Here is a 27,400-nt window from a genome sequence, read left to right as displayed (position 1 = left end):
TTTTAGCTTTAAAGAAAACAAAGAAAAAAGAATCAATTACCTGGCTGCAATAAATGGAATGTTGCAAAAGTACCAAAATTTGCATATCTCCTTTCTGGCAGCATTGTGAATCTCCTTGTTCAAACCCATGCCCTCAAGCGTGGGTTGGGAACCAAGAGTAGTGCGGGGCACAAAGTAACTATCCATTCTGTTTTTCCGGACTCTAGGCTGCAATAGGTTGGTGTGGGACTCTGTCTTAGTATGTGACCGACTAGCACTAGCATGAGTAGAAGAACTAGGATAAAAAGGAGGCCTAGAAGAATCCTCTCCAACACAACCTATGGATGCGGAAGCTGATGCAGATGCAGATGTGGATGCGGCTGCGGATGCGGGAACATGAGAGCCAATACCCCTTAACTCTTCAACTTGCATTTTCCTATTTGCTTTGTCTTTTTCAATTTTTTCTAATGCCATTAAGCAAGTGCGTTTTGCCTCAGGAGTTTGGTGAGTGCAAACTGTAACATCATGTCCAAGTATAGTAGCAATGTGGAATTTCAATCTATAAATACCCCCGGAAGTTATTTTTTCTTTACAAAACATGCATTTTGTTTGATATTTGGTTCTTCCAGGAAACTCTTCATTATATTTCCAACATTCATTTTTTTACCTATTGGAATTTGCGAAAAATGAGAGCAAAGGCTGCTGCAATAAATTTTTTTATGTAAAATATCAAAGTTTGAAGCTAATAAAAATTAGAAAACAACAAACCCTAGCTTGCAACTTAGTAAAAATAAAGAGCATTCAAGATTTACACTAAAATTCTTGAAAACTATAGAAATTTAACAAAAAATGCATAATACACTAAAAATTTAACAAAAAATGCATAATACACTAACATGCAAGAAAAAAAAAAAGCACTTACCTCTTGCAAATGAGTTGAGAAGTGTTGATATTGGTTCCTTAATGCTCCCAAAGCAATTGATGGGCTCCCCAAATGGCTTGCTGATCTCTTTGGTGCCCCTCCTTCTTGCCGGTTGGAAACCTTATGGCTTTTCTTTTCTCTTCTTCTCTCTCACTTTTCCTCTCTTCTACTCATGCTTCACAAATAGAAGGCCCTTTAGGGTTATAACAAAGAGAATAGGTCAAAAACAAAGTGAAAAAAACAAGTGATTTTTTTTAAAATTTCAACTTCCCTTTTTACATGCCGCGGGCGATTCATAGCCGATTTTTTAAGGCGATTTTGGCGATTTTTACATGAATCGCCTGAATCGGAGGTTCAGGCGATTCATGGCCCAGAAATCGGTGATACCGATTCACGATTCAAAAAAAATCGCGCAGGATGAATCGGGTTGCAGAATCGCCGATTCAGGCGATTTTTGGGCGATTTGACCTCTAACCATTATTGACCATCATTCTTGCTCATTTCAACTATGGGTGGGCATGGATTGAACCCCAAACTCCCCTTTCAATAGGGCTTATGACATACTAAGCAATATCATATAGATTTTAGTTACAATGTTGTTTAATTGCAAAAATTTTGTAATTGAGAGGATTTAGATACAATGAATCTTTTGTTTACTTACCAAGAAAAACATTTTATGTTTTAACATTTAAATATAAATGATTCAAAGCTAAACTTTTCTCATTATTATTTATCAAAATAATTACTATATTGTTACTACGATTATTATTCAAAAAACCTCAACTTATGCTTTACTTTTATGACATCAAGATTCTAATAGTATTACTACAATTTACAACAATTTTAACTTCAATATAAAAACATTATGGTAGGAACATGATGCAACTGCGTCCTCTTGCTATAATAAGTGTTTTTGTAGGCAAAGGAAGTTGCTACATGTATGCACTCTTCATCCCTTTAAAAGTTTTGTATTGCTTGAAAGCTTGTGGTAGTAGTCCCTCAAGTAATAGTTACTGGTCATTAGAAGTTCAATTATTTGTTATGGAAAACATAGTTTACTGGTGAGGAGTCTTTTGGTAATATTACATTGCAGCATACATTTGAATATACAGTAAGAGTGGAAAAGTACATGTACAACACCTATAATTAATTTTTTTGATGATCATGTATTTTTTCACTTCTGCATATGAATACAAATGTTTTTAATTTGATTCCATTACTCTTCTTTGTATAGCTTCCATTTGTGTACTTCATGTGCTCGATTGCTGGTTCATTCAATCTTTATTCTTTTCCTGCACCACATTGTGAGATACACATAAGTTGTAAAACTAGAGGTTATGTGCAAAGTATTAAATACTTTATTTCGTCGTGCACATTTGATGAAAGATAAAATAATGTCAATAATTTGTGCTTAAAAGTTTTTGGTATTAATTTGGCTTGATTGTGCAAGGAATTTTAACAGATCCCTTATTATAAAAAGAGTATATGTTGGCAGATAAATTTGCTATGTAAAAATCCCAGCTGGCTTTATCCTTAACAATCATCAATTTTCCTTTGCTAATCAATAGTCTAACATTTCGTCAAACATTTGGCAATCTTTACTGTTATTGATGCAAATTTGATATTCTGATTTTCGAAATTACACTAGAGAATGCAGCTAGGCACTTACAATTTCAGATCAATTTAATACTAAGAATTTTTTATGAATGTCAATATTAACTCATAATTCTGCCTTAACGAGTTGTGCAATTATATAATTATAAAAGACAAAGGATTTGCTCCAGCTTTAATTCATTACCAACAATGTTTCAAACAAATAATAGCAACAATAATATTTAAAATGTCAAGAATTTGGAAATATAGATTGGCTTTAACTTTTAATTTGCAGTCCAATGTGAATCTACAGCGGCCCCAATAATATATATTGCAAGCCATATAAATTGAACACAGCTCTTGAAAATTGTAACACGACCCCTCAAAAATGTCACACAAACCCTCCTTAGGTGAATATGACCCTGCAATTGATAAGTTGCTGCCCTATAGTGAAACGGCAGCCCTATAACATTCATATTGAACTCCTAGCCACGACGTAGAATAATTCAGCCTTCGATTCACTCTCCAGAATCCAGTCTTTAACACTTGTTCAATCAACCTCTCAATAATAGTAGATACAGTAGAGAAGCAATCACAATTTGCTATACCTTAGTAGAAGATTGCAAGATAAACTCAGAATCAAACCCTTATACTTCAACAAGGGCACAAAACCACAGACTCAAAATTGTCACAAAGACAACAAGCAAAGAGATAAACAAATAATCGGATGCTTTACTCATCAAATGGGCTCATATCTATAATCTCCAAAAGGCACAAAGTTTCCCAAATGGACTTCACTTAAGAAGCTTCCCACACACAACATTAAAATATAATAAAATGCCATTATAATTTGATTTATTAATTGCTTTTGGCTCCGAAAATGACCTTTTCCACCATAACTTAAAATTCTGACATGTAAGGCCACTGTTTCTTGTTCCCATGATTTAAAACTTTTTGTCCCGGTTCCAATGAGCTATGATACTGAGGTGACCAACCAACAATCCTATCAAAAATAGCAACCTTAGTGTATTTATATGAATAATAATAATAATAATTCACCCGTCTTGGGAAAACAACTAAAGAGGCATCAAAATCAAAATTTGACAACACCAAAGTGATTCTAATGATGAAAGATGATGAATGAACCTGACGAGGTGATAAATAGACGCTCCCTCCAAGATTCTTGGAGCTCAAACTAGAAGCCCGAAATAAAAACTGAGAGCATCTTCCAACTCCTCTAACTCAACTGAGCTCATTGGAACCAACAGATTGACTTACTATAAATAGTAAGTCGCTCAAACAGAGCCAAAACACACCATAGGCTGCTGGAAAGCCTATAACCACACAACTGAGACTCTCAAATCCCATTGTCAGCTCACGAGGGTCGCGATGGTCAACTGCGGGAACTTGCTAAAAATGGGGTGATAAATAGATGCTCCTTCCAAGATTCTTGGAGCTCAAACTAGAAGCCCGAAATAAAAACTAAGAGCATCCTCTAACTCCTCTAACTCAACTGAGCTCATTGGAACCAACAGATTGACTTACTATAAATAGTAAGTCCCTCAAACAGAGCCAGAACACACCATAGGCTGCTGGAAAGCCTATAATCACACAACTGAGACCCTCAAATCCCACTGTCAGCTCACGAGGGTTGCGATGGTGAACTGATTTGGCCAACTATGGGAACTTGCTAAAAATGGGGACATTACATGCTAATTTTATGCACCCTTCATTCCTTTGGAAAAATTATATTACTTAAAAGCTTGTGGTAGTGGTCCCTCGAGTAATTGTTGCCAGTCATTAGGGAATTCAATTAAATTTTATGAAAAACATATTTTACCAATCAAAAGTGTTTTGGCCATATTACATTGCAACGAACATTTGATATCCAGTAAGAGTGGAAAAGTGCATTTACAGCATATAAAAAAGGATGACAAATGATCAAGTTCTATGCTACACACTAATATTAATATTTTGGTGGTATTTCTAACTATGTATTGTGTCATGTTTTTGATGAGCTACTTTCAATGCTAAATATTTCTTTTATAACTTTTATCTTGTGTTTTAATTTCTATTTCCATTGGCTATAGTATATACCTCTCTTGCTATAGCTCTTTGGTATTTATTTGATTTAAGAATGAAAGTGTATCTGTTTTAAGAAACATCCCATGATTTTGAATTTTGGTGTTTAAAACATCATAATCTCATTTAAGCCAGCATTACTTTAAGAGTGGAGGATCTTTTGTGATATTGATGAATCTTGTGTCAAATTAAGCTTGAGCAAGTCACATTGTTAGTGCTGGTAGGGACCAGTTACTATTGTGTATAATTAAATGGTACAGAACATAGTCTTGCTAATAGAACATGTTATATTTTGAGTGATAAAAGGGAATCATATATCATTTATGTCCCATTTAAATAATATTCTGTGACCATCTTTCTTGAAGATCTCGATTCATTTGTGTCTATTTTTTGGAAATCTCTTTAGTGTTTGCATATACAATAGATACAAGGTTTGGATTACAGAACTTACAACATAATTTTGTTGTATGTTAAGGGTTCCAGAAATAATCGCTGTTCCAATAACCAAAGGGAGTCAAGATTATATGCAGTGGATGAAAGAAAATACTGCTGTTCTAAATGGATAGTTTGAGGTAACTATACCATTTTATTGATCAACCATATTAAATTTCAATAAAAGATTCCCTTGGTATGTCAAATCAATTTGTTAGGAGGGCATGACATCCTACACAAATGAGAAAAACAGTCGTAATATATTTCAAAACAAAATTCTTCATATTTATGGTTGTTTATTATTTAACTCCCGGGCTCAAATGAATATATCTTGTTCTTACCTAATGGAGGATATTAAATTGCTTGTGGAAGTCTATGAAATATTCTTTTCGTCATATGATAATATTTTTTCAATCATAGAACAAAATGGGGGGATATGTGCTGGTCAAACAAAGGTGTTTGTCATTGTATTGCAAATGTGCAGAGATCTCACGTGCAGTAAATGGAAGCAAGAGATCTTTCTCTGATGATGGGTCACAAATAGTGGCTCAAAGTATTTGATAAGACTCTTTTTCTAAATAGTTTCTCTTCTGAAATCTTTTTGACATTAGAAATAACATTGGTTTTCCTGTGAAAGGATAGTAATCTTTTGTGTACTGTATTTGTTTGGATATTAGATGATGTCTGACCATTTTAAGATTCTTATTTAGTGCGAAGATTTGGTGGATAGTCAAGCATGCTCTGTAATTTGTGATTTATTGAGGTATTATGTTTTCTTCCAATTGGGCCTTGGAATGCTTGTTTCTTTTGCTTTTGCTTAAAAAAGGTTCTAGTGATCCGATAGGAACATGTGTGAAATGTTAGGTAATGGCTTTGATTTCCATTTGAAACTTCTTCCCAGGTTCCAGGTTAATCTTATTCATCAGACCTACAGTCACCCTCTCTAAAATACCCTATAAACTGGGTATAAATTGGATGATAATGGATATTATCTGATTTTCATGCTAATTATACAGTAATATATTTTGTTTAGTACTATTTAACTGGTTATTACTATGCACCAAAGATTGTAGGAATAAAACATTCTAGCTTGATGGCACTCCAACAAGAATATTGACTATATTACTTTAGTGTCATAAATCAAGTATTCGCACTGTCGATTCTAGAATGCTATGCCTGCATTTAGTGCATAATAAATTTTTGCTCCATTGCAAATTATTTTAAAATCCTATGTGGATTTGATTATGGTTATTCCATTTGCTTCCATCTGCTAGTAGCTTATTTCCATCTTACTATGTGAATTCTAGTTATAAAAGATACCTATGGGGATAAGTAGAAAAACAAAGGTGCTAACACAGACTTTCAACAATGGGAAATAAATAATAATTTGTACTCTCAATTGTTAATGGATAGTCTCTTCATCACTAGAGTCACAATTTACACACTAAATTTTATGGGTGTTGAATGAGATATAATTTTATGTTTTGATCTACGCTCTCTACAAGATGACGTTGTAGCTTTATTTAGGTACGCTTATCTATTACAGTATGGGTGTTATGAGTATGCACTCACGTGATGTTTGCCATGTCCTAAACATGATATTGTGTGGGTACATAAGTGTTGTGAAGCACTATGTAATGGATGAATATTGGGTAGCACATTTCTCAAGACATTTTAAATCCAACCGATCAGGAAAGCCCTGAAATTTCATGCCAATCACAAGGTTAATCTTTTTAATTTTGTATGCGAAAATCATGCTTTTCTAGCTATCATTGTGAATAAGAAAAACATTGTTGAAGAAAAAGCACCACCCTTTCTTCTTAAGTGTTTATATGCCAGAGAATCTGCCCATCTAGCAAGGACCATAGATGTGTTAGGCTAGTTTTTCTAGGTTCAGTAACTTTTTGAACTGCAATTGAACGAGTCTAAAACTTTGAACTGCAATTGAACAATTGTTTAGGAAAATATAAAAATGTTTGAAGCACCAGTGGAAGTCATCATTTACCCATCCACCCTCACAACTTCTCATGAGTCTTCTATTACTTCATCACTGCCACATTGGGGTGGTTTTGTTGGTATTGAAAATTGTGTTGTGGTTTCCACTTGGAATCCAGCATGGCATCATGTTTTTTGCAAGTTGCGATGCAAAGATTCTGTTCGATATTTGCTGCTGCATCTGTAAATGTTCAAGAGGCTCCAATGTTGTTTGAACTTTGAACAAAAGCCCTAAAGAAACAATTGCTGAGAATTATTTTATACTCAATTCTACAAATTCACAATACATTGGGCCGTGTATGGAACTTTCTCATGAAACTTTTAGATAGTTGGGTCAGTTCGCTGGTGCAAATGTTGCATGTTGAATTACTCATCATCCAAATAATCAATAGAGAAATATTCATTATACAGGGTTCATGAGGCAATTGCTAGTCTGTAATGAAACCCTTCTTGATTGAGCCAAAAATTTAGTTCTCCATTATGCTTTTGATTATAAAACCAGCAATCACCTAGGTAACACTAGTGTATATAGGCCAATAACATTAGTTAGTTAAATGTGTACAAAACATAAAATTCAATTTCTTATTCAATTATCACATTTAGACAAATCTTGAGCATAAAGATTGAGTCATGATAAGTTTGACCAAGACAATCCCATACTAAGTTCAAGAGTGGAACTTTGGGCCCCTTGGCCTCAATGGCAGGGCTTAGACATCCACACGAGGTGGCCCACCTAGTAGGATTCTTGTCTTGCCTTTTTACCTATGTCTCATCCCTTATAGTTGATTTTACCAACATATTACGAACAGTAGGAGATCGTAGTGGAGCTCTTGAAATGCCCATTCTAATACCAAGGTGGCCTCCTTAGATGGCTGTCTCATGCCCTCTTATTTAGATCAAATATAATTACCTAGCTCATCATAGAAGGAATAGTAGGAAGATTGTTGTGGGGTTCTCCCAATCTATAAGCCCAAGAGTAGAACTTTGACCCTCTTGGCCTTGATGGCAAGACTTTGGCATCCACCAAGGTGGCCTACTTAGAGGACAATTTTTATACCCTCTTATCTACATCTCCCCACTTCCATCCATGATGAGATTCAACATTGGCATACATCTGAAATATATTAAAGATAGTCATACTAATTAATAATGCTGTGACCATTCTTATAATTCAGATATATATATATATATATATATATATTTTATCCCTATTACAAACTAGTATATAACTGATAGATGCTTCCAGCAATATATTAAGATTCACTTCACTTGATGGGCATCAATAATAATTGTCATCCTAGGACTAGTAACATTTATAATTGATAATCCTCTAATCTCCACTTTATTCCATTCGATTAAGAGAATATAAATTATAAATAGTACTTCTAATCCTTGTGACAAGTACCAATTATAATTAATATGTTTATAAAGTATGATCTGATGCCTCCTGTAATGTCCCCACTAGCAAGAACAATAGTATTTGCAAAACCAATGTTAGAATTTATACAATAATAAAATATATTTCACTATTCTACGATCTATCTTAACCCAACTTTAAAGACGTCTCCACATCAGGATCAATAACCCTCTTGAGGATGCTTAGATCCCCGATTACTTCTCCGTCTTCTATGAAGTGCTCCCATTAAGGTCCTTCCTAGAAAAGACTTTCTCTATCTAGGGCCCTTGACACATGCATATATTAACATCTACGAAATATTCCGGCCTTATAACTAAATTAAGAATATTCTGTTCCTAATGAGACTTTCTTGATCTTAAACAATTAACCATATTAAGATCACTCTCTTCCCTCATTGATCTTAAATCTTTAACTATTAAGTCATGTGTGTTATCCATTTCAAATTCCACCTTTATATATATATATATATATATATAAAATTTACAAGTATGATTAATTAATATAAATAAATTCATAACTATAATTAAGAAAATATAATCCATAAACATACCATTTTTACCTTCCTCTTTGTGTGGTCTATTTGGATCCTTATTTGGCCCTATTGTTTTTATTTTTTTCTTTCTCAAGAGTCACAACCTTTCACAATAGAAATATTTTGAAAAGTCACAGCACTTCATAGTTATAATCCTTTGGAAAAGTCACAGCACTTCATAGTTATAATCCTTTGAAAAAGTCGCAACACTTCATATTCAAGATTCTTTAGAAAAGTCCAAATAGTTTATAATTACAACATTTTTGAATAGTCACAACTACTTATAATTATGACCCTTTCGAAGGTTCACATCCTTTCAATGTTTTTGATACCTCTTCAAAAAGGTCACTTTCTTATTTTCTTAATTTATATTCCTCTTTCATTTTTACTTTTTGAACTCCAATCTTCTCTTCCTTATTTCCCTCTTTATTATAAACTCTCTTCCCTTTTATATCTTAATTTTAAGGAGTCATGTCTATTTGTTAAATATCTCGACTTTTCATTAGATTTAGTTAATTTATATTATTCTATAGTATATTATTTATTTACTTACTTATTTGTGTTTATTATTAATATATTATTAAATTCTATTTAGAAAGTTAATATACTTTCTACGATATTGTCTCTTGTACTTAGTTTAATTTCTTTATTTATTCATTATTTAAAATATCATACTAAATACAATTTCATTGATAATATAGGTTAAATAATAATAATTTCCTATTTTTATATTTTAGTATTAGTTTTAATATAACTTTATTATCATTATTTATTTACTAACATTGTATAATCTAATTATTATTAAATTCTATCTCAAAATAGGGATATGACATGTCCTTTGAATGCATGCATACGCCTATATATATATATATATATAGAGAGAGAGAGAGAGAGAGAGAGAGAGAGAGAGAGAGAGAGAGCTTGGCTCAATGAAATGGTTTCCTTCTATGAGATGCATCCTATCATAATTATACCTCCCTTTAACAAATCACATCTTCCATAACAACTGATCATCTAATTATAATCGCCGTTTTGAGCATTTGATCAATATTTGATAAGATAATAGATTTAATTGGTGGTCATAACTGATCTGCTAGTTATCGAATAATCCAGTTGCTGCCTCTTTAATAATTTCAAATCCTTACTTTCCATATAGTGGTGATAGTATGGCTTGGCTCGATAGTTGATAGTGCAGCGGTTATGATTTCTCTTCATTAGAATATTGAGTACAGTCCTTTAGTGGCTACCAATATTACTGAATATCGACCACTTCATTTAGGAACTGTTCAATATATTTCTCACCTTCTATTGATGATTATATTGGGTCAAGATGATCTTATAGAAAATGGTTGTCTTGTGAAGACTAATAAAATACTCATTGGGTTAACAATCATTATCACACTGTCATCTCTAATAATGTTTGGTATAAAAGATTCCATTTCTATCTCCTATGAGTTCCACATTAGTTAGTGTGGCTGTGATAGTCCATTCAGAATTGCGATTGTAATTGATAATTAATTCTTTTGAACCCTTACTACTCCAATTAGACTGATCATTGGCATACGTATGTTAGTCGTTGTTCACCTTTCTTCAATTGATATAATCACTGATCTTTTGGTTGATAAGTTATCATCAATAACTAATCATTTGAACCGATCAATTTGATTGTCTTGTTATTATACTATATTATTATTTATCATTTATTTGTTCATTTATTTATTTTTATATTTTATTTTTATTATTATTTATTACTAAATTATTTCAAAAAGGGGACATCACATAGGTTTATACTTTTTAGTTAAATATTCATTGTCCTAATACTTATAGGAAAATGGTCATTATGATATAGTCCATAAGCTAATTGCAAGTCCTAGACTATTTGATTACCCTATTCCCACATTTTGATTGTAAGCCTCCTACCAAAAGTATTTTATCTGTGTAAGATTAGAATCACAAAGCTCTTGAACTAGCTGATAGATAAATCTGATCCAGCAATTGAACTGAGGCATCAAGGAATATATGCCAAATTTTGCCTTGGTCCATTGAGAATTCTTTGATTTGTTTATCATGGAGTGGCCTATAAGCTAATTGCTAGTCTTAGGCTATTTGATTATCCTGTTCTCACATTTTCTTTGTAAGCCTCCCACCAAAACTACTTTGTTGGTGTAAGATTATAGTAGCAAAGCTCTCAAACTAGTTTGCAGATAAATTTGATTCAGCAGCTGAATTAAGACACTAAGGAATCGATGCCAAATTGTTGGTCAATTGAGAAATCATAGAAATAAATTTTAAATTTAAATGTAAAATTACTACAAATAATGTGGAAATAACATTTCATTGAGCCAAAGCATGATTTTGGGAAGTTAACTTGTTGAATATCACACACTTATACTAGGGTGGGGTGGTTCAGTATTAGTCTCATTTTATCAGCATTCCATGGGGACACATCCTCCCCTCTCTCGCCCAAAAAAAAAAGAATCCACATCCCTTGCACAGGGACATTCTGAAATTTTGGGACTTGGGGAAATATCTCGCCACAACACCACCACCTGTACTGGGGTGCTGCCAAGTTACTTGCTATATGGTATAAATCAAATTATATACTAGTGACAATCTTTTTCTTTGTGTAAACTAGTTTTCTTTCCATGAAGAGATGTTATATTACATATATTGTCTTGAAGATTTCAACTCACCTAAATAATATACCAGTATGACCCCCACCATTCCATTGCCATCTCCAAATTAACCTTTGATTCCTACATCCTCAAAATTTGTCCCCATGTCTCTCCATTAGGAAACTCTATGAAACTATGATTTTTACTTTTCACAGTTTAACCATGAGCATAACAATTGTTGAGAAGTTTTCATCAATGTCAAGTAACTCTATTAGATTATCATATCAAGCAATGGCAAAAAATATTGAGAAGCATTTGTTGGGCAATTGACTTATATGTCTTATTGGTCCCTAATACATAGCAGTCCATATGTTAATAAATAGCTAACCTATGGATTTGATAAAAATACAATGACTAATATGCAGTCATATTAATCTACAAATCCCATATGTTTTTGATTAGGTAAAACAGGTTTTACAGGGATCTTGAAACCCAAAGTTTTACAGCAAAAAGAGCGAGATGAAGCAGACTAAACAAACAAAAAACTGCCACAAAAGGCCGCAGACAAAAGAAGGCCCGAAGCCAAAGTACAAAGGCCAGAGACAGAAAAGAAAAGCTAGGCGAATAGGCTAGTGGCCATCCGTGTCCATGGCCTGCAGGGTTTCTGCAGCATCATTGTCCTTCTGACTAGCCGTGCCCTCCTGAATCCTCGTAGGAGTGTTCATCTAGTTCCCCTGATTCACCTGGTCACTGGCCTCTTTCTAAAATTCATCCCGGTTGAATCCTTGCTCTATGTTCTGCTCCGCATCCCTTTCAAGGCTAGTTGTAGTCAGATAGTCCCCTAGATTGACAATATTCTCATTCAAGGTGTAAAGGGTGTCCACTATCTGTTTGGTGATTATCTGGTGGACAGAATCCAACCTTTGGACTTCTGCTCAAGCTGGGTGAGTCTGTCATCCTGATGGTCTTTGAAGACCTGGCCTTTGTCTTTCTCCTGGCTACCCACCTGGTCCTTGCTTCCTCTGGCTTCCTGGTCCTTGCCAGAATCCTGGTTGTTGGGCTGGTTGCTCCTGTCCTCCAGAGCCTCAATTTCCTGAAATAGCCACTTGATGGAATGAAAGTTGTCAACCAGGCTGTTCTTTGCATTGTTTAGGAAGTTGAAGCCAAACAAATCCCATATGTTAGTATTGGGCAAGTAGATTAATATGCAGAGATCCAATGTGCAGCAATCAGTTGTAATGTCCCCATTTTTTGCCAGCATCAAAGTTTGAGGGAAGTGGGGATAGAGGGTCTTGTAAGGCAGATGCTTGGCTATGGGAGGGTCCTGTCTTCTTCACAATTCAGTATGTTTCAATTTGGCCTTCGTTTGACTCAAATTGGGCTTCATTTGGGCTTAGTTTCACACACTTGCTATTTATGGCAAGTTTGATGATGATTGAGAGGGACCCTTTGTATTTTAGAAAAGTGCATTTGGTGACATCGGGAAATAATGTGTTAATCTTGTTTTAGACAACATATGTAAAGGATAAGTGTAGTGCCTCTCGTGTTTGCAGTCTGAACCTTGTTATATTTTGATTCAAGAGATACTTGACACTCTTATTTTATGTATTTTGAGATGACCTGAGGGTCGGATGTTATACTTTGATTTCAGTATCATAGATGCTTTACTGATACATCGTTTAGTATATCATATTTGAATGTTGATGCCATTTTGAGATGACAGTAGGTCTATGATGATCTCTAGTTATTTGGTATATGTGAAAGATCCCTGATGGATCTCTTCTACTCATCTACTGTAACTTTATATTTTTTAAATCTGTTTTCCTGTTTATTTATGTTTTCTTGTAGAACTAGACAGAAGTGCAAAAAGGTTTGTTTGTTTTTGATGGTTTTATAACATAGAAAGGAATAGGGAACAACAACCATGAAACAAGACTGAAATAAATAAGGTATTCAGTAAAAATCAGAATTATTGCAAATCATACCAGGCAGATTTGTTTGAATTATAGAGCCAAGCAATAAATCGAATGCATTTCCCAAAGCTCACATACAAATTTGATGTCATACTGGAAGGTGAAAATTGTTCTCGAATCCAGCATACATTTGGAGGTGAATACAAGCAATACTCTATACACCACGTGGTGTATCTGCTGCAAATGGCATCCCATAGGCTGTAATGAACCACGTCCCAATTGGAAAGATGATATGCCATGCTGAAAGCCCAATGAGAATTGATGCCTTTGTCCTTAATCACGACGCACAATGCCTAAGAGATTCGGTGCCAAAGATTGTTGAGGGCTACGTCCTAGCCAATCACTAACCTGGGGTTTGCGTCCCAGACTAGAAATCGCCCATTCAGAGCAAATTCATAAACAAGTTGTCAAATATGCAAAAGATAATCATAGAATGAAGCTTCTATCTCCTTATAAACCCTCTCAATTGCAAATTGAGCCCTAAGCATCTCCAAGTGGCGTTGGGTAGTGAAAGTGTTATGATTTCTTATTTTAAAGTGGTCATGTTGCTAGAAAATGACCTTTTTCCTCATAGACAGAAATTTGTTCACTGAATTGCCCTGAGACCAAAGAGAAAGATTTAGAGAATTTTGAGACCTTTCTAACGAGCTATCACACCATAGGATGCGCATCCAGATGAGGCCAAAAACCACTTATTACTCCAAAATGGCTAATAACTTAACCTTATTTAATTATTAAACGCTAACTTAGGGAATATTAAAAATATAACCCAAATAGCCACAAAATGCCCAACTGACATCACAAACCATAAAATCATCCTGTCACCTGTCTGTGAATGAAGTCAAAAATCAAGGATCCACTGGCAGTCTCATCCCTAAAATCTAGGGATGCTCCTAAAATTTAGGAAACAAGCCCTATCCCTTTGAAACTAAACCCAAAGAGTAATCTCATGGAGACCCAACCTTGGGCAAGATCATACCTCCTGAAAAGTAGGAACTGCCTCCTAAAAACAAGGAACATCTCCCAACTGATCAATAACTGCCAGAACATCAAGTCCCCAACATTGAATAACCATATTGGGTTTCTATCCAACCCTATCAGCCTACAAGACCCCATAATAAGTTGACTCACATGTCTCTGCTAGACTGAGCTAAAAGAGGGGACATGACAGTCCTCCCCTCTCGGAGATGCTTGCCTACGAGCAGTACAACAGTAATCCTCCACTATGCTAAGCAATCCAAATACAGAGCACCATTCAACCCCAAACCTGAAGTGTCTCGTCAGGACAAACATACTCCCCACTGTAAGGTGTAGAACTGAAGTAGATCACATCTTCGCAGTAGAGTATCCACCCTTGAATGCCCTCGCGCCCAAGAATCCAAACAAATGGCCTTCTTGTCCTCTTGTTAAAATTCAAACCAGTAGCTGGTCCCAAAACAGTCCTATTATGCAACCCGTCCCAAACCTCATACAATCTCCATGGCAAATCTAAGGCACCTGCTTCTGTGTGTTGAGATATTGAGGGACATGGGGTTATGATCAAATCACTGTTACTATCTGAGTCTTGATTAGTAATCATACTCCTAGCTGATCCTCCTTGAGATGGAAGTGGGCATGCCTTGAGCATGATCTTCCTTCTCCCAACCATAAACTCCAATTGTCTCGGCCTGAAATCATGGTTGTATCTCCCCAAGTATTGCAACCACTGTACACCCAAAACTACATCTATGCCCCCTAGATCACACATGTAAAAGTCATCTATCAAGGTGTATCCCTTCATGCCTATACTCAACTGTGGGATACCCTTGATGCATCGCAGAGTAAGACCATTGGCCATAGTCACATCGATTCCTGGAAAATTCTGTGCTTGCAGACCACATTGGTCTACCATTCTTGTATTTATAAAATTATGTGTAGACCCACTGTCCACCAAACAATACACAGTATGTTCATGGATCATACCCGAGATGTAGAAGAGGTGAATCATCGGTGCACCTGACAACGTAGCCATAGTCCCATGTGTTGTGACTACTACCTCAGCATCTTCGAGCTCAATTTGGATACCATCATCTTTGTCATTTATATCCCGAACCTCCTCATCGTCCGCATCTGATATAACCTCAATAAGATGTGCCTTTCGTTGCCCAAGGCACCTATGTCCCGGTACCCATGGCTCAAGAAAAACATAACTTCCTCCTCCTTAGTTCATTTCTAGAATCCAAGTCTACTTTGGGTGGTGGAGGTGGCGTGTCCTTAGCCTATAAAGGAGGCCTCTGTAGTACCCGTGTATTCCCCGATGGTTTCTTATCAGTCTGATAAGAGTTAGGAGTGGTGTCCAATCTCAATGTCACATCAATAGCATCCTTAAGAGTGGCCGACTAGAAAGCACGAACCAATCCCTTAAGCCTGTCCTGTAATCCCTCAATGAATAGCATCACACTACACTTCTGTGTCATATCAGGTACCATAATTGCAATGCGCTGGAACTCATTAATATAAGCTTTTGTATGACCAGTTTGTCTCAAATGAGCCAGCTCTCTATATTAAAGTTTTGTATCCTTACGGTCAAACCGTGTAATGAGTCGCTCAGTGAACTCAGCATAGGAATGTACTAAGGCATGATCTTGGGTAACCAATCCATGGTGCCACCAATCATAGGCAATCCCCTCTAGATGCAACATAACAAACTGAATAGCCTCACGATCAGGCATGGGCCGTAATGAAAGATATATATCTAGCTTGTGAACCCAAGCTGGTGCACTCGTATCTCCTAAGCCATTATATGTACCCAATGTGATCTTCCCTGAACCTAGCTGTATCTCTACGCTATGCACAATACTGAGGAAGAGGGAAGACATCCCTAACCTTAGGGGGTAGAGCTCTCCACTCAGTTGTGGCTACCAAAAATGACTCTTGAAACCTCACCTCAGGTGGTTCCACTTGTGCTGGCCGTTCACTGGTATGAACTAAGGAAGCAATGGTCTATTCGTAGTAGGTGTACGATGGTGATGCCTCCTACTGGAATGAAGGGAGCTCCCAACTGAAGAATGAGACTGATGGTTGCGTTGACTACCAGCCACTGAAACTGATCTATTTTGCCTACCTCTGTGTCCATCCATCTCCAAACGATCCAAGGTGTCTTGTAATCTATCTAAAGCCCGTGCGATCCTGGGCTGAGTAGTGATTAGGGTCCACACCATCTCTCTCTCTTCATCATCCTGATTTCCTCTGCCATCCACCTGTCCTTCTACTATAATATGTTCCTGGTTTATTCCAAACCCTTGCTCAAGTTGAGCTCTCCTGCACATATAAAATCTGTGTATCTCAGCTCTTGGATGCATAGATTTGTATTCAATCTACCAACTAGTGACTACCCAGATGCTAATATAAATTATCAGAACTTTTGATTCAGTACCCAGACGCTGAAATGAATTATCAAAACTTTTTATCCAATACCTAAATGCCAAAATAAATTATCAAAACTTTTTAGCTAGTACCCAGATGCGGAAATGAATTATCAAGACTTTTGTTGAAATCTGATGTGACAATTTCTCACAAACCCTACAGGCTGGTAGGATGTAAGCTCTGATACCACTAAAAGATACTTGATGGATCTCTTCTGCTGATCTACTGTAATTTTATATTTTGTTAATCTATTTTCCTGTTTATTTATGTTTTCTTGCAAAACTAGCTAGAAGTGCAGAAAGGTTTGTTTGTTTTTGATGGTTTTATAACATAGAAAGGAATAGGGAACAACAACCATGAAACAAGACTGAAATAAATAAGGTATTTAGTAAAAATCAGAATTATTGCAAACCGTACTAGGTAGATTTGTTTGAATTATAGAGCCAAGCAATAAATCCAATGCATTTCCCAAAGCTCACATACAAATTTGATGTCAAACTGGAAGGTGAAGATTGTTCTCGAATCCAACATACAGTTGGAAGTGAATACAAGCAATACTCTATACACCACGTGGTGTATCTACTGCAAATGGCGTCCCACAAGCTGCAATGAACCACCTCCCAACTGGAAAGATGATATGCCATGCTGAAACCCCAGTGAGAATTGATGCCTTTGTCCTTAATCACTATGCGCAATGCCTAAGAGATTCGGTGCCAAAGATTGTTAAGGGCTACGTCCTAGCCAATCACTAACCTAGGGTTTGCATCCCAGACTAGAAATCACCCATTTAGAGCAAATTCATAAACAAGTTGTCAATTATGCAAAAGATGATCATAGAATGAAACTTCTATCTCCTTATAACCCCTCTCAATTGCAAATTGAACCCTAAGTGTCTCCAAGTGGTGTTGGGTAGTGAAAGTGTTATAATTTCTTATTTTAAAGTGGTCATGTTGCTAGAAAATGACCTTTTTCCTCATAGACAGAAATCGGTTCACTGAATTGCCCTGAGACCAAAGAGAAAGATTTAGACAATTTCGAGACCTTTCCAACGAGCTATCCAACAATAGGATGTGCATCCAGATGAGGCCAAAAACCCCTTATTACTCCAAAATGGCTAATAACTTAGCCTTATTTAATTATTAAATGCTAACTTAGAAAATATTAAAAATATAACCCAAATAGCCACAAAATGTCCAACTGACATCACTAACCATAAAATCATCCTGTCACCTGTCTGTGACTGAAGTCGAAAATCAAGGATCCATTGGTGGTCTCATCCCTAAAATCTAGGGATGCTCCTAAAATTTAGGAAACAAGCCCTATCCCTCTGAAACTGAACCCAAAGAGTAATCTCATGGAATCCAACCCTGGGCAAGATCATACCTCCTAAAAAGTAGGAACTGCCTCCTAAAAACAAGGAACATCTCCCAATTGATCAATAACTGCCAGAACATCAAGTCCCCAACACTGAATAACCATACTAGGTCTCTATCCAACCCTATCAGCCTACAAGACCCCATAATAAGATGACTCACATGTCTCTGCTAGACTGAGCTAAAAGAGGGGACATGACAATATGGACATATCTCTGATTCTGTTATGTGATGGATTTTATGCTATGGCGATTTACTTTATTCTTGTTTCATTATGCTTTGTGTGAATGTGAGTGTTGTAAATGGATTATTTAGGTATAACTGAATCAATGGTTAAATTAGTTATTTAATGCATTTATTGCTTTAGCTATGATATTATATGAAATTGCACTTGATGTGTTTTAGTGTGCAGGAATTATATTCTTGGCAATGGCACATGGAGTTAGTGATTGAACCATTCATATTTTACCAATGTCATTCCTGTATGGTCGACGTATCCTTATTTTAATTGTTTAATTGAACCTTTCTGCGATTAGTAAATTTGAACTCATTTGCATTATGTGACTAGACCAGTGAGCATGTCTGTGCATTTAGAGATTCACATTGTTGCAAAAGTTGTTAAGAAAATTTCTGTGATTTTGGGTTTTCAGGCTTTAAATTATTTTTAATTTTTGGCAGCTTTGCCGTAGATGAATTCCTATTTCTAAGAATAGCTTGTTTTCGTTTGGGTTGATTTGGAGTCTCGCTAGTCTAATTGGCTATTTGCCCTAAACGATTATTCACTCAAAAAGTGAATAAGTATGAAAAGAGGAATTTAATTCCTCACTTCTCACTTTTGCAAAACACAAATTTCAGAGCTTTTTTGAGAATCCTCTTTTGGAGGATTACGTTTCTGTTCGTTGTGAGAGCTATAGGCGTGGGATTTTCACGAGGTCAGTCTCGCTGGATCTGGCTTGGGTAGACTTTGCTTTGCTAAGATTTTCGATAGTTTTAGCGGGTGATTTATTTTATTGTGCCGTTTTTTGTTTCAGCCCCTTTTGTTGTCAAGTAAAGCTCTCCTGTTTTCTTGCTTCATCTCAGATTTTGAATCTGTTTTTGGTAGCTGTTTGTTAGGAGGCTGAGAACTAGTGTTCCCCTCCGTTTCTATTTGTTGGTCCTGCCTTGTTGGTTGGGTATGAACATTTTCCTTGTTTTTAGGATGACTGTTTGGGGTTTCAAACCGTTATGCTGGTTGTTTTTGCATATGATATCCAAACCCAAATTTTATTGGATTTTCAAGGCTTTTGCACCCAAAGATCATATGGGTTTTAATTTTGAAGTTTTTTCAGTTTTTTGGGTTTTTACCTAGTTTTGCGTGCTACACTGTTTGCTCGAGTTTTCTTGACATGATGTTGGTCGTGGACCTGGATCGTACATTTGGATGTCAATCTCATTATTGTTGCATTTTTACTTTGCATTGGGATGCATGTGACATCCTTCCTCCTGAATCTGTTTTTAGTTGAGTGTATTTCTGCATTGTATCCTCATCTAGTCCTTGTGTTATGATCTTCGTGATGGTGGTGTGCCACACACAAGTATGTGCACATACATTTGTCGAGTGACTTGCGAGGCCTGATCTTCCATGGTACTTCCGAGAGTTATGATCATTGGGGTTGGGTTGGGAATATGCATGCCTACGGGCACTCATCATTGGATGAACATGGGTAGGGTAGGGTCGCATATGGAAGGGGCTTCTATCTCGCAGCTTGGTGAACATTGTGCCCAGAGAGTTGGCAGAGGAAGTTTTAATTAAGTGATAACTAAATAAAACACTGGGTGGTAATAAAACTTAAGATAATAAATTGTGCTAGAGCCTTCCATTAAGGGAGTTAAATCTGCACAATCTGAGCTTGGGCTTGTTGATGCCAAGCGACTCTCCATGATGTCAGCCCCTACTTAGTAGCCTATTGAGTGTCTAACCAGGACCTATTGTACTTGCATTGTTTCATGATATTGGTTTTAGTCATCATCATTGTCTGGTGTGAGTGTTAGCCATGGATGTTTTCTTTGAGTGTGTTTGTGGTTGGATCATTATCTCCATCAGCACGACAGGAGTGGACCTACGGGTTTCACGTGGTTGGGAGGCATAGCTACCTGTACCATTGCTGGGCACCATGAATAGAGACGGTCTATTGTCCTAGTGCAACTGTTGCTAGATGTTTTCACTTGGTACTTCGGGTTCTGCAGTATGCTTCTTGTGATTTATGCTTTCTTTGGAATGCTTGCATATCATGTTTAGATGATGTTAGTATTGATGCATTTCCTTATTATGATGTTTAACATATGATGTTATAATGTTATATGCTTTGTTGGAGTATCTATTGCTTATGGTTTAGCATGTTAGATTTCCTACTCTTATGATGTTATTATGCATTAGTAGTGACGTCCTTAGAAGACAACTCCGACTATCTAGTTGGTAGTTTGGGATGTTACGCGTGGGGTATGACTAGGACCTTCGAGGTCTCATGATGCTATTATGGTCGGGAGGAACTGCGCACTTAGTTCATTGTTTTAGTTCATTGCAATGTTGCTTCTATACACTACGATGTTGCTTTCAGTTATTTTCCTTCTCTGCTATATTTACATGTCTAGATTTAGTTTTCGGCTTCCCATCTTTCAGTTATTTGATCGAGTGCCTTTCCTCAATAAGTGGATCCGGTACTCCTTGGTGTGGAGGTTCTGACTTCGGTTTCTTGTTTCTTGTTTGCCTTGGTGCATTTCCCATTTGTCCTTGGGCGACCATGCATCAACACTGGGTGATACTTTAAAGTATCACATGCCCAAAGAAGAAGATGTCATGTCCCCTATTTTGCCACTTTTAAAATGGAATTTTACAATACTAATAATAACTAAAATATAGGAATAAATGATTAAATGAAAAATAAATAAATTATAATTATATTATTATAATTAAATATTTTAGTTTATTAAAATGAATAATGATGATATTACAAATAAATAATGATATTATAATATAAATATTATCATATATCAAAATTGTAATTCAAAGAGACATATTGATAATACTAAATCTGCATTCTAGGAATGACAATGATAACAAATCAGTCCCTAAAACTAAAAGCATATCAAAGTTATGTCACCGCTTGCATTAATATTTGGAGAGTTGTCAAGTATAAAGAGTTACGTCAGGTTCCTTTACCAAGAAACTCTTCATTCGAGGAAGATAATATAAATAGGCAATCCTCTTCGAATTTTGAAGGCATTATCAAACATTGGCCTCTACATGGTATACGGGAAAGATTGGACATAATACAAAATACCTTTCCTAACAAAGGTGGACTAAGACTTACACGGCATCAACACCGATACAAGAGGATTATATCTGAAGGTTATTATTCACAGAAGCAAGTGATCAAATCATAACAAATATATTTTGTAAATACTATTGCCGTCAATGCTCAAAATCCCAAATAGACTTCCAATACTCAGTGTCAACATATGTTATCGAAAAGATCATTCTGGAAAAGACAAATAACAAAGTCCATATTGAACGGTAAATTACTTACGGATCAGATTTAGGTATGCATAAAAGAGAAACCACCTAGGGCACGAACTGTGGCAAGCATTCACGTCAGAGATATTGATTCAGAATAACATCTTCATCAAAATAGATGATAGTGTGAGGATAACTATAAGTGATTAAGAGGAAATATAGGATATCGCAGATAGACAAGGGAGATCAGATACAAAGGAACGAACACGAATAGAGGGCAAGAATATCTGAAACCAATACAGAAGTCAAACATCTATCAACTTAAACTAAGAGAAAATATCATTCATCGTGGGCCTTGGCTCGTAGCAAGTAACACATGCATATTATACAAGGAAAATTACAAATTCGATAATAAAAGTGTGAAGAAAGCATCACAAGTTATAACAGGAAGAATATTATATAAAACTCCAACATTCAAATCAATACACACATACATGAGATAACAGGTCACAATTCATATATTATTACTTAGTATTGTTTCCTTGAACAAATTGCCTCATCCCAAGTCTGTGATGTGTAAACAAAAATATCCTCAAAGGGCAAGCTTACTCATCTTTGTTAAAGCATTACCTACCTATATTTTTGTATTCAGACATCATAGTCCATTTACTATATTAGATTATTAAATAATGCCACCATAGCATCTAATATTACTAAACATCAGATATTACTCCTTGTTTACATCAAGATCTATACATATATTTAAGAAATAATAATTGTTGCCTTGGTATAACATCTTGACTTGATTCTAATTCAATCTTTTGAAAAATAAGAAATCAAAAATTGGTAATTGCCTTAGCTTTCTGGATTTGCATACCAAGGGACATTATAGAAGAATTGTGCTTTACTGGAAAGTATTGCACGTTCTTAGAAACTCTATCGTGCAACACTTTGTTGTATCGCATGCCCATTCAAGAAAGGTCACATGATACTTATGATGTATCGCATGCCTTCTAGAGAAGTGTCTCCCAAACCTTGAAAATATCGCACTCCTTTAGAAAGATCGTATGATACTGGAAAGTATTGCACTGTGCTGATTTAAAGTATTGCCTGGGTTTTGGAAAAACCTGCTCGGGCTGACAGCGGGCACTTTTCGGTTTTGACTGGAAGTTTTGTGGAGGTGTTCGGGATACCCTTTACGGTGTTCTCGAATACCTTGGAATTGCATTTCGAATTCGGAATGTTTTCAAATTCGAGATCATTTGCATCCTTCTGTGGTTAGTCATTTTGGTTAGTAGTGGCGTTTGGAGATCCGTTGGTGTTTGGATGTTTGTTTAGTCTTCCGTTGCGATCTTTGTGATCGTTGTATGTTGTATGTCATGTGCATCCATACTTGTTTAAATTTTTTATTATCTTGGCTTATATTTATCCTTGTTCCAAGGATCTCCAAGCGGGGCATTACAATAAGTATTTTGGGAGTTATTATCATTTTAGTAGTCAAATTATTATTATATTAATAAATTAGAGCTTCTAATTGAGAGGTGCATTGATGAAGGCTCTGTAATGAAAAGCATGAGGAAGAAGCCAAGTTGCATTATAAACGAGACTTCATGGAGAAAAAATAATTCATTCTCTTGACTATTGATTTTTATTATTTTGTGTAGTTGTTGAAGGTTTTCTATAGGGGTTTGTGGGGACAGATTCCTCTCTTTGATTCACATTTTGAGCCATTGAAAGACGTGGTGAAATGTGCACTGTTTACTATGATTAAATTCTGCAATTGGGACTGATAATTTGGTGCTACTGTATACGAAATTATCCTTTTGTTTGCTGCAATAATTTACTGGTTTGAATGCCATACTTCCAGCCTTCAAATTTTTTTTTACTGTTGTTTTTGAGGGCGATTGTCTTCTGCAAATTGGGACTGTTTTTTTGAATTGATTCATATTGGAGGAGTGGTGTCTTTCTGGGGCAGATCAAGAAAAGGTGATGACATAGACAATTTGATCACAGAGAATCAATTGGCATCAGATGGGACAGCCTATGTGAGCATATGGTTTCATCTGGGCAACATGGAAGGGGTTTGATATGCAGATTGGGCTCTAATGAGTTTCTGCGTGTGGTCTTTTGAGGGCTGCAAACAGTTATATAGGAGCAATTTTTGCATTCCAGGGCTGTTGTATATTTCTTGGATCTGTTTTTACTGCTGAAGGACCACCGTTGTTAATTTTGATTGCTGTTTTTTGTTAGAGCCTTCAACATCAAGCTAAGAGAATTGCTAGGTTCCATTAATAAATCTGAAATAGAATCTATGCATCCTGTGTTATTTGAAATTTTTAATATTCACAAAATTTTCATATCGTAAGTAAAGATAGTGTGCAAGTTAGATTGCATGCCAAAGTGTTTGTAAAAGTACCCGTTGTCGTAGATGGATATTTCTTTTTCCTAGTATGCATGGGAACTGTTCGATTATGTCAACTCAATGTTTAAGCTGATTTTAGTCACTCATATGTATGGAAGAGTTTGAAAACAAGATAGCATATTATCTTTATTAAATTTCCAATCAATTTTGCATGATTAGAATATTGAAAAACCACAACTGGTTACGAACAAACTCATAACAATACAAGCTGAAACAGAGAACAACAGGTAAAGACTTTGCAGAACAACTGTTTGACAGAATGTTAGACATCTAAAAGTGAAGCAATTTGATGTTTGTTGAAGTTAGAACCGGTTGCGTTCTTTTCATCAGCACTACGGCTGAAGTCTCAGCAACATTGATCAATGATTTACCAAAGTTTCTGTCATTCTAGTATACAATGATTAGAGTAGAAACTGATTAGAGGAGTGATTAGCTGGACAAAACATTGCAGCAGTTTAGATCAAACAACTACTAATAAGAAGCAATTCATTAAAGGAAATTAATAACATCTTCAAGCGGTGCGATTCGTTTGAAGTTACTACGCTTGAGAACAAAGGGGGTGCAATTGTAATAAGTGTATATTTTGTTTTTATTGTTTTCTATACAAAAAGGTGCATATAAAGGAATGGTTTCATCCAAAAGCTGCAATTATTATGTGACATAGTCTTCATAAAAGGTTATGTTCTCACCTAAGGAATGCATCCTTTCAGGGAAAGGGTATGAAATCAAGATTGTTTGAGAGGTGGAGTGTATTGCATGTCATAAAGACAATCAAGCATATACACCAGATTTATGGAGGCATCAGTTCTAATGTCCATTTTTTGGGGGCATTAGGAATTCCCAAGTTAAATTCATATAATATTAAATTTGACTTATTAGAGATTAAAGAAAATTTATAAAATAGGTCAATTTAATATTATAGAGGGAGTTGAAGAGTCACTGTTTGAGCATTAAAAGAGGAAGTCTCATTCATTTTCAAAAGGCTTGGATAATTGTTTTTTTGGAAAATTTGAGTTTCTCTTAAAAACATTGTGAGAGATTGCATTTTCCATTTCAGACCTGAGGACGCCAACCTTCAGGCCATTTTCTAGGTGGATTGGATGTAGCCCCAATTCATGATTTGCAGTGGATTCACATCAGAATTCACATTTGGGATTATAGGTGCATTTTATTATTTATTTCCAATTTGACTGTATTTCTATATTTAAGATTGGACTTGATTATTATTGTATCTCTGATGTATAATGCAATAACACATTTATGGAGAATTTACATGAATTTGCTAGTTATGATTTTGTATTGCTGAAAGTCATAATACAATAGAGATTACAAAAGTTGCCTATATGAGCATTTGTGGTTTAAATCTGAAATTTTATTGCATGAGATAACTGTTTGCATTCTGAAAATTACTGGAAGAGAGGAATTGGTAAAAATATCCTTTAGGGATATTACATTAGTAAAGATAATTTGCAGATTTGATAAGAAGAGTACAAGAAGTGCATAGCAGATTTTGAAGAGAAGATTTAAATTGTTTTGTAATAGAATTATTATTAAGGGAATAGTTATTGCAGATTGTAGGAGAGAGTTATAGCTTTTGGGAAGACAATTTGAATGAAGAGTTGACACCTCTAAGTGATTGAGGGTGTGGTGATATTATAATTTGTAACAAGAAAACTAATACAAGTAGTATTTTTGTTGTGGTTTTCTCCCACAAAGGTTTCTATGTGAATTTTATTGTTGTTGTTGTGTTGCTTATTGTTTTCTCATATATGCTAATTTAGAATTAAATCATAAAAGAAGTGTAAGTTCTAAGAAGGTTAAAAAGAATATTATTATACCAAAATTGTGGAATAGATATACTGTTTACACTAATGTCAATTGGATGGGTAGAAAATACATTCTATAATATTTCTAGCATGACATCAACAATTTGGATAAAAGCATGAAATTGACTGAAGAGTTGTAGGCAAATGCATCCCTAGATTTTCTAAATGTTTAATCATCATGATTAATCCATTAGCTTGATGAGTATACAATGGGTGTACATAAACCAATATTTATCTCAATGCTTTATAAAATCATCCATCTCAAAAGACAATGTCCTCTAGATTGATGTTGTAAACAAAGAGCACACAAAGCATTCAAAATTATATATAGTGCAAGGCAAGTTATATTTGATATGAATATTTAGAAGCAATGGCTACAAATTGAAATAGATATATAGATTGGAGATGGTAAAAAATGCATTTTAAGGCCTCTAGGTAATATATCATGGGAAATTATATCAATTTTAAAAACATTTAAAGGAAGATCTATATCGAGTCGATTTTCCTACCTCAATTTTTTAAAGTATGCTATGAAATACGGTCAATAGTTGATTGCACGTGGTTTCCTTGATTATAGCAAGATATTCAAGACATTGTGCATATATCATAACTTTGACATAAAGAGATTAGCATTAGTAGAAAACTCAGACATTTCTATACAAGTATGAGTAGAAAAGTTTTTTTCTTTAATGTATAAGAATTATTTAAAAGAAATGAGGGAAGTAGTTAAAATTGAAAAAATAAATAAATCGAAATGATCTCGACCAAGAATCATAATAAAATACCTCAAATAAATCTATTATTTACAAGCTACTTAATGAGTTAAATAATATCAATTATTTTAATGATGCGTAATAACTAACACATTATCAATCTAATTTTTTCATGCCTTATATTACATTCTCCTACACCAATAATATTGTAAAGGATTATTATTCCAAATTTGTAATCGACCATATCAATATATGATCCAATCTGTAAAGTGGGGAATGAAATAGCAATTCCATAATTTTGTATACACTTTTTCCAAAAGCTAACATATCTTTAAGATTATGATGTTTGAACATCACTAATGGATTATATAAATTCAACATTAATGCTTACATTAGTTTTGTTATTTTAAAAAAAAAGAGGTACGCATTCTTGATTTTGATGCTAGCAATTGTGTTATGATTGATATAGGTGGGCATTGAAGGTAGGAACTTATTGAGGATGAAATGTTTGGTGTTAGTGATGATTAAAGGAATGTTTCTAGGTTTTTTCTTTTTTCGTTTTTTGTATAAAAGGAAACCAATGTAGTGTTCCTCTATTATGAGCCTTTCTCATTTCTTATTTGCATTT

The 27,400-nt window shown here is 35.2% G+C and overlaps 1 protein-coding gene across 15 annotated transcripts in view; it reads left to right on the top strand.

Moving 5' to 3' along the window:
- LOC149530521 (uncharacterized) overlaps positions 1-27,400 on the top strand; it is a 212,037-nt gene that overhangs the window by 139,194 nt on the left and 45,443 nt on the right. For 2 of the 15 annotated variants that reach the window (XM_089810558.1, XM_089810561.1), the window contains exon 6: positions 5,060-5,148. In XM_089810558.1, the coding sequence (XP_089666684.1) occupies positions 5,060-5,147 (88 nt within the window). In that variant the 3' untranslated portion in view covers position 5,148. Of the gene's footprint in view, positions 1-5,051; positions 5,573-23,786; positions 24,345-24,943; positions 25,578-27,241; positions 27,294-27,400 lie in introns of those variants that run through there. The other 13 variants (XM_089810550.1, XM_089810554.1, XM_089810552.1 and 10 more) reach the window with 12 other exon arrangements.

This window comes from Cupressus sempervirens, chromosome 11 (genome assembly GCF_028749045.1).
Source record: "Cupressus sempervirens isolate cs-2001-9-10 chromosome 11, ASM2874904v1, whole genome shotgun sequence".
NCBI lineage: Eukaryota > Viridiplantae > Streptophyta > Pinopsida > Cupressales > Cupressaceae > Cupressus > Cupressus sempervirens.
Note: the sequence above shows the minus strand (reverse complement) of the source record. Positions and strands in the feature narration are given on the sequence as shown.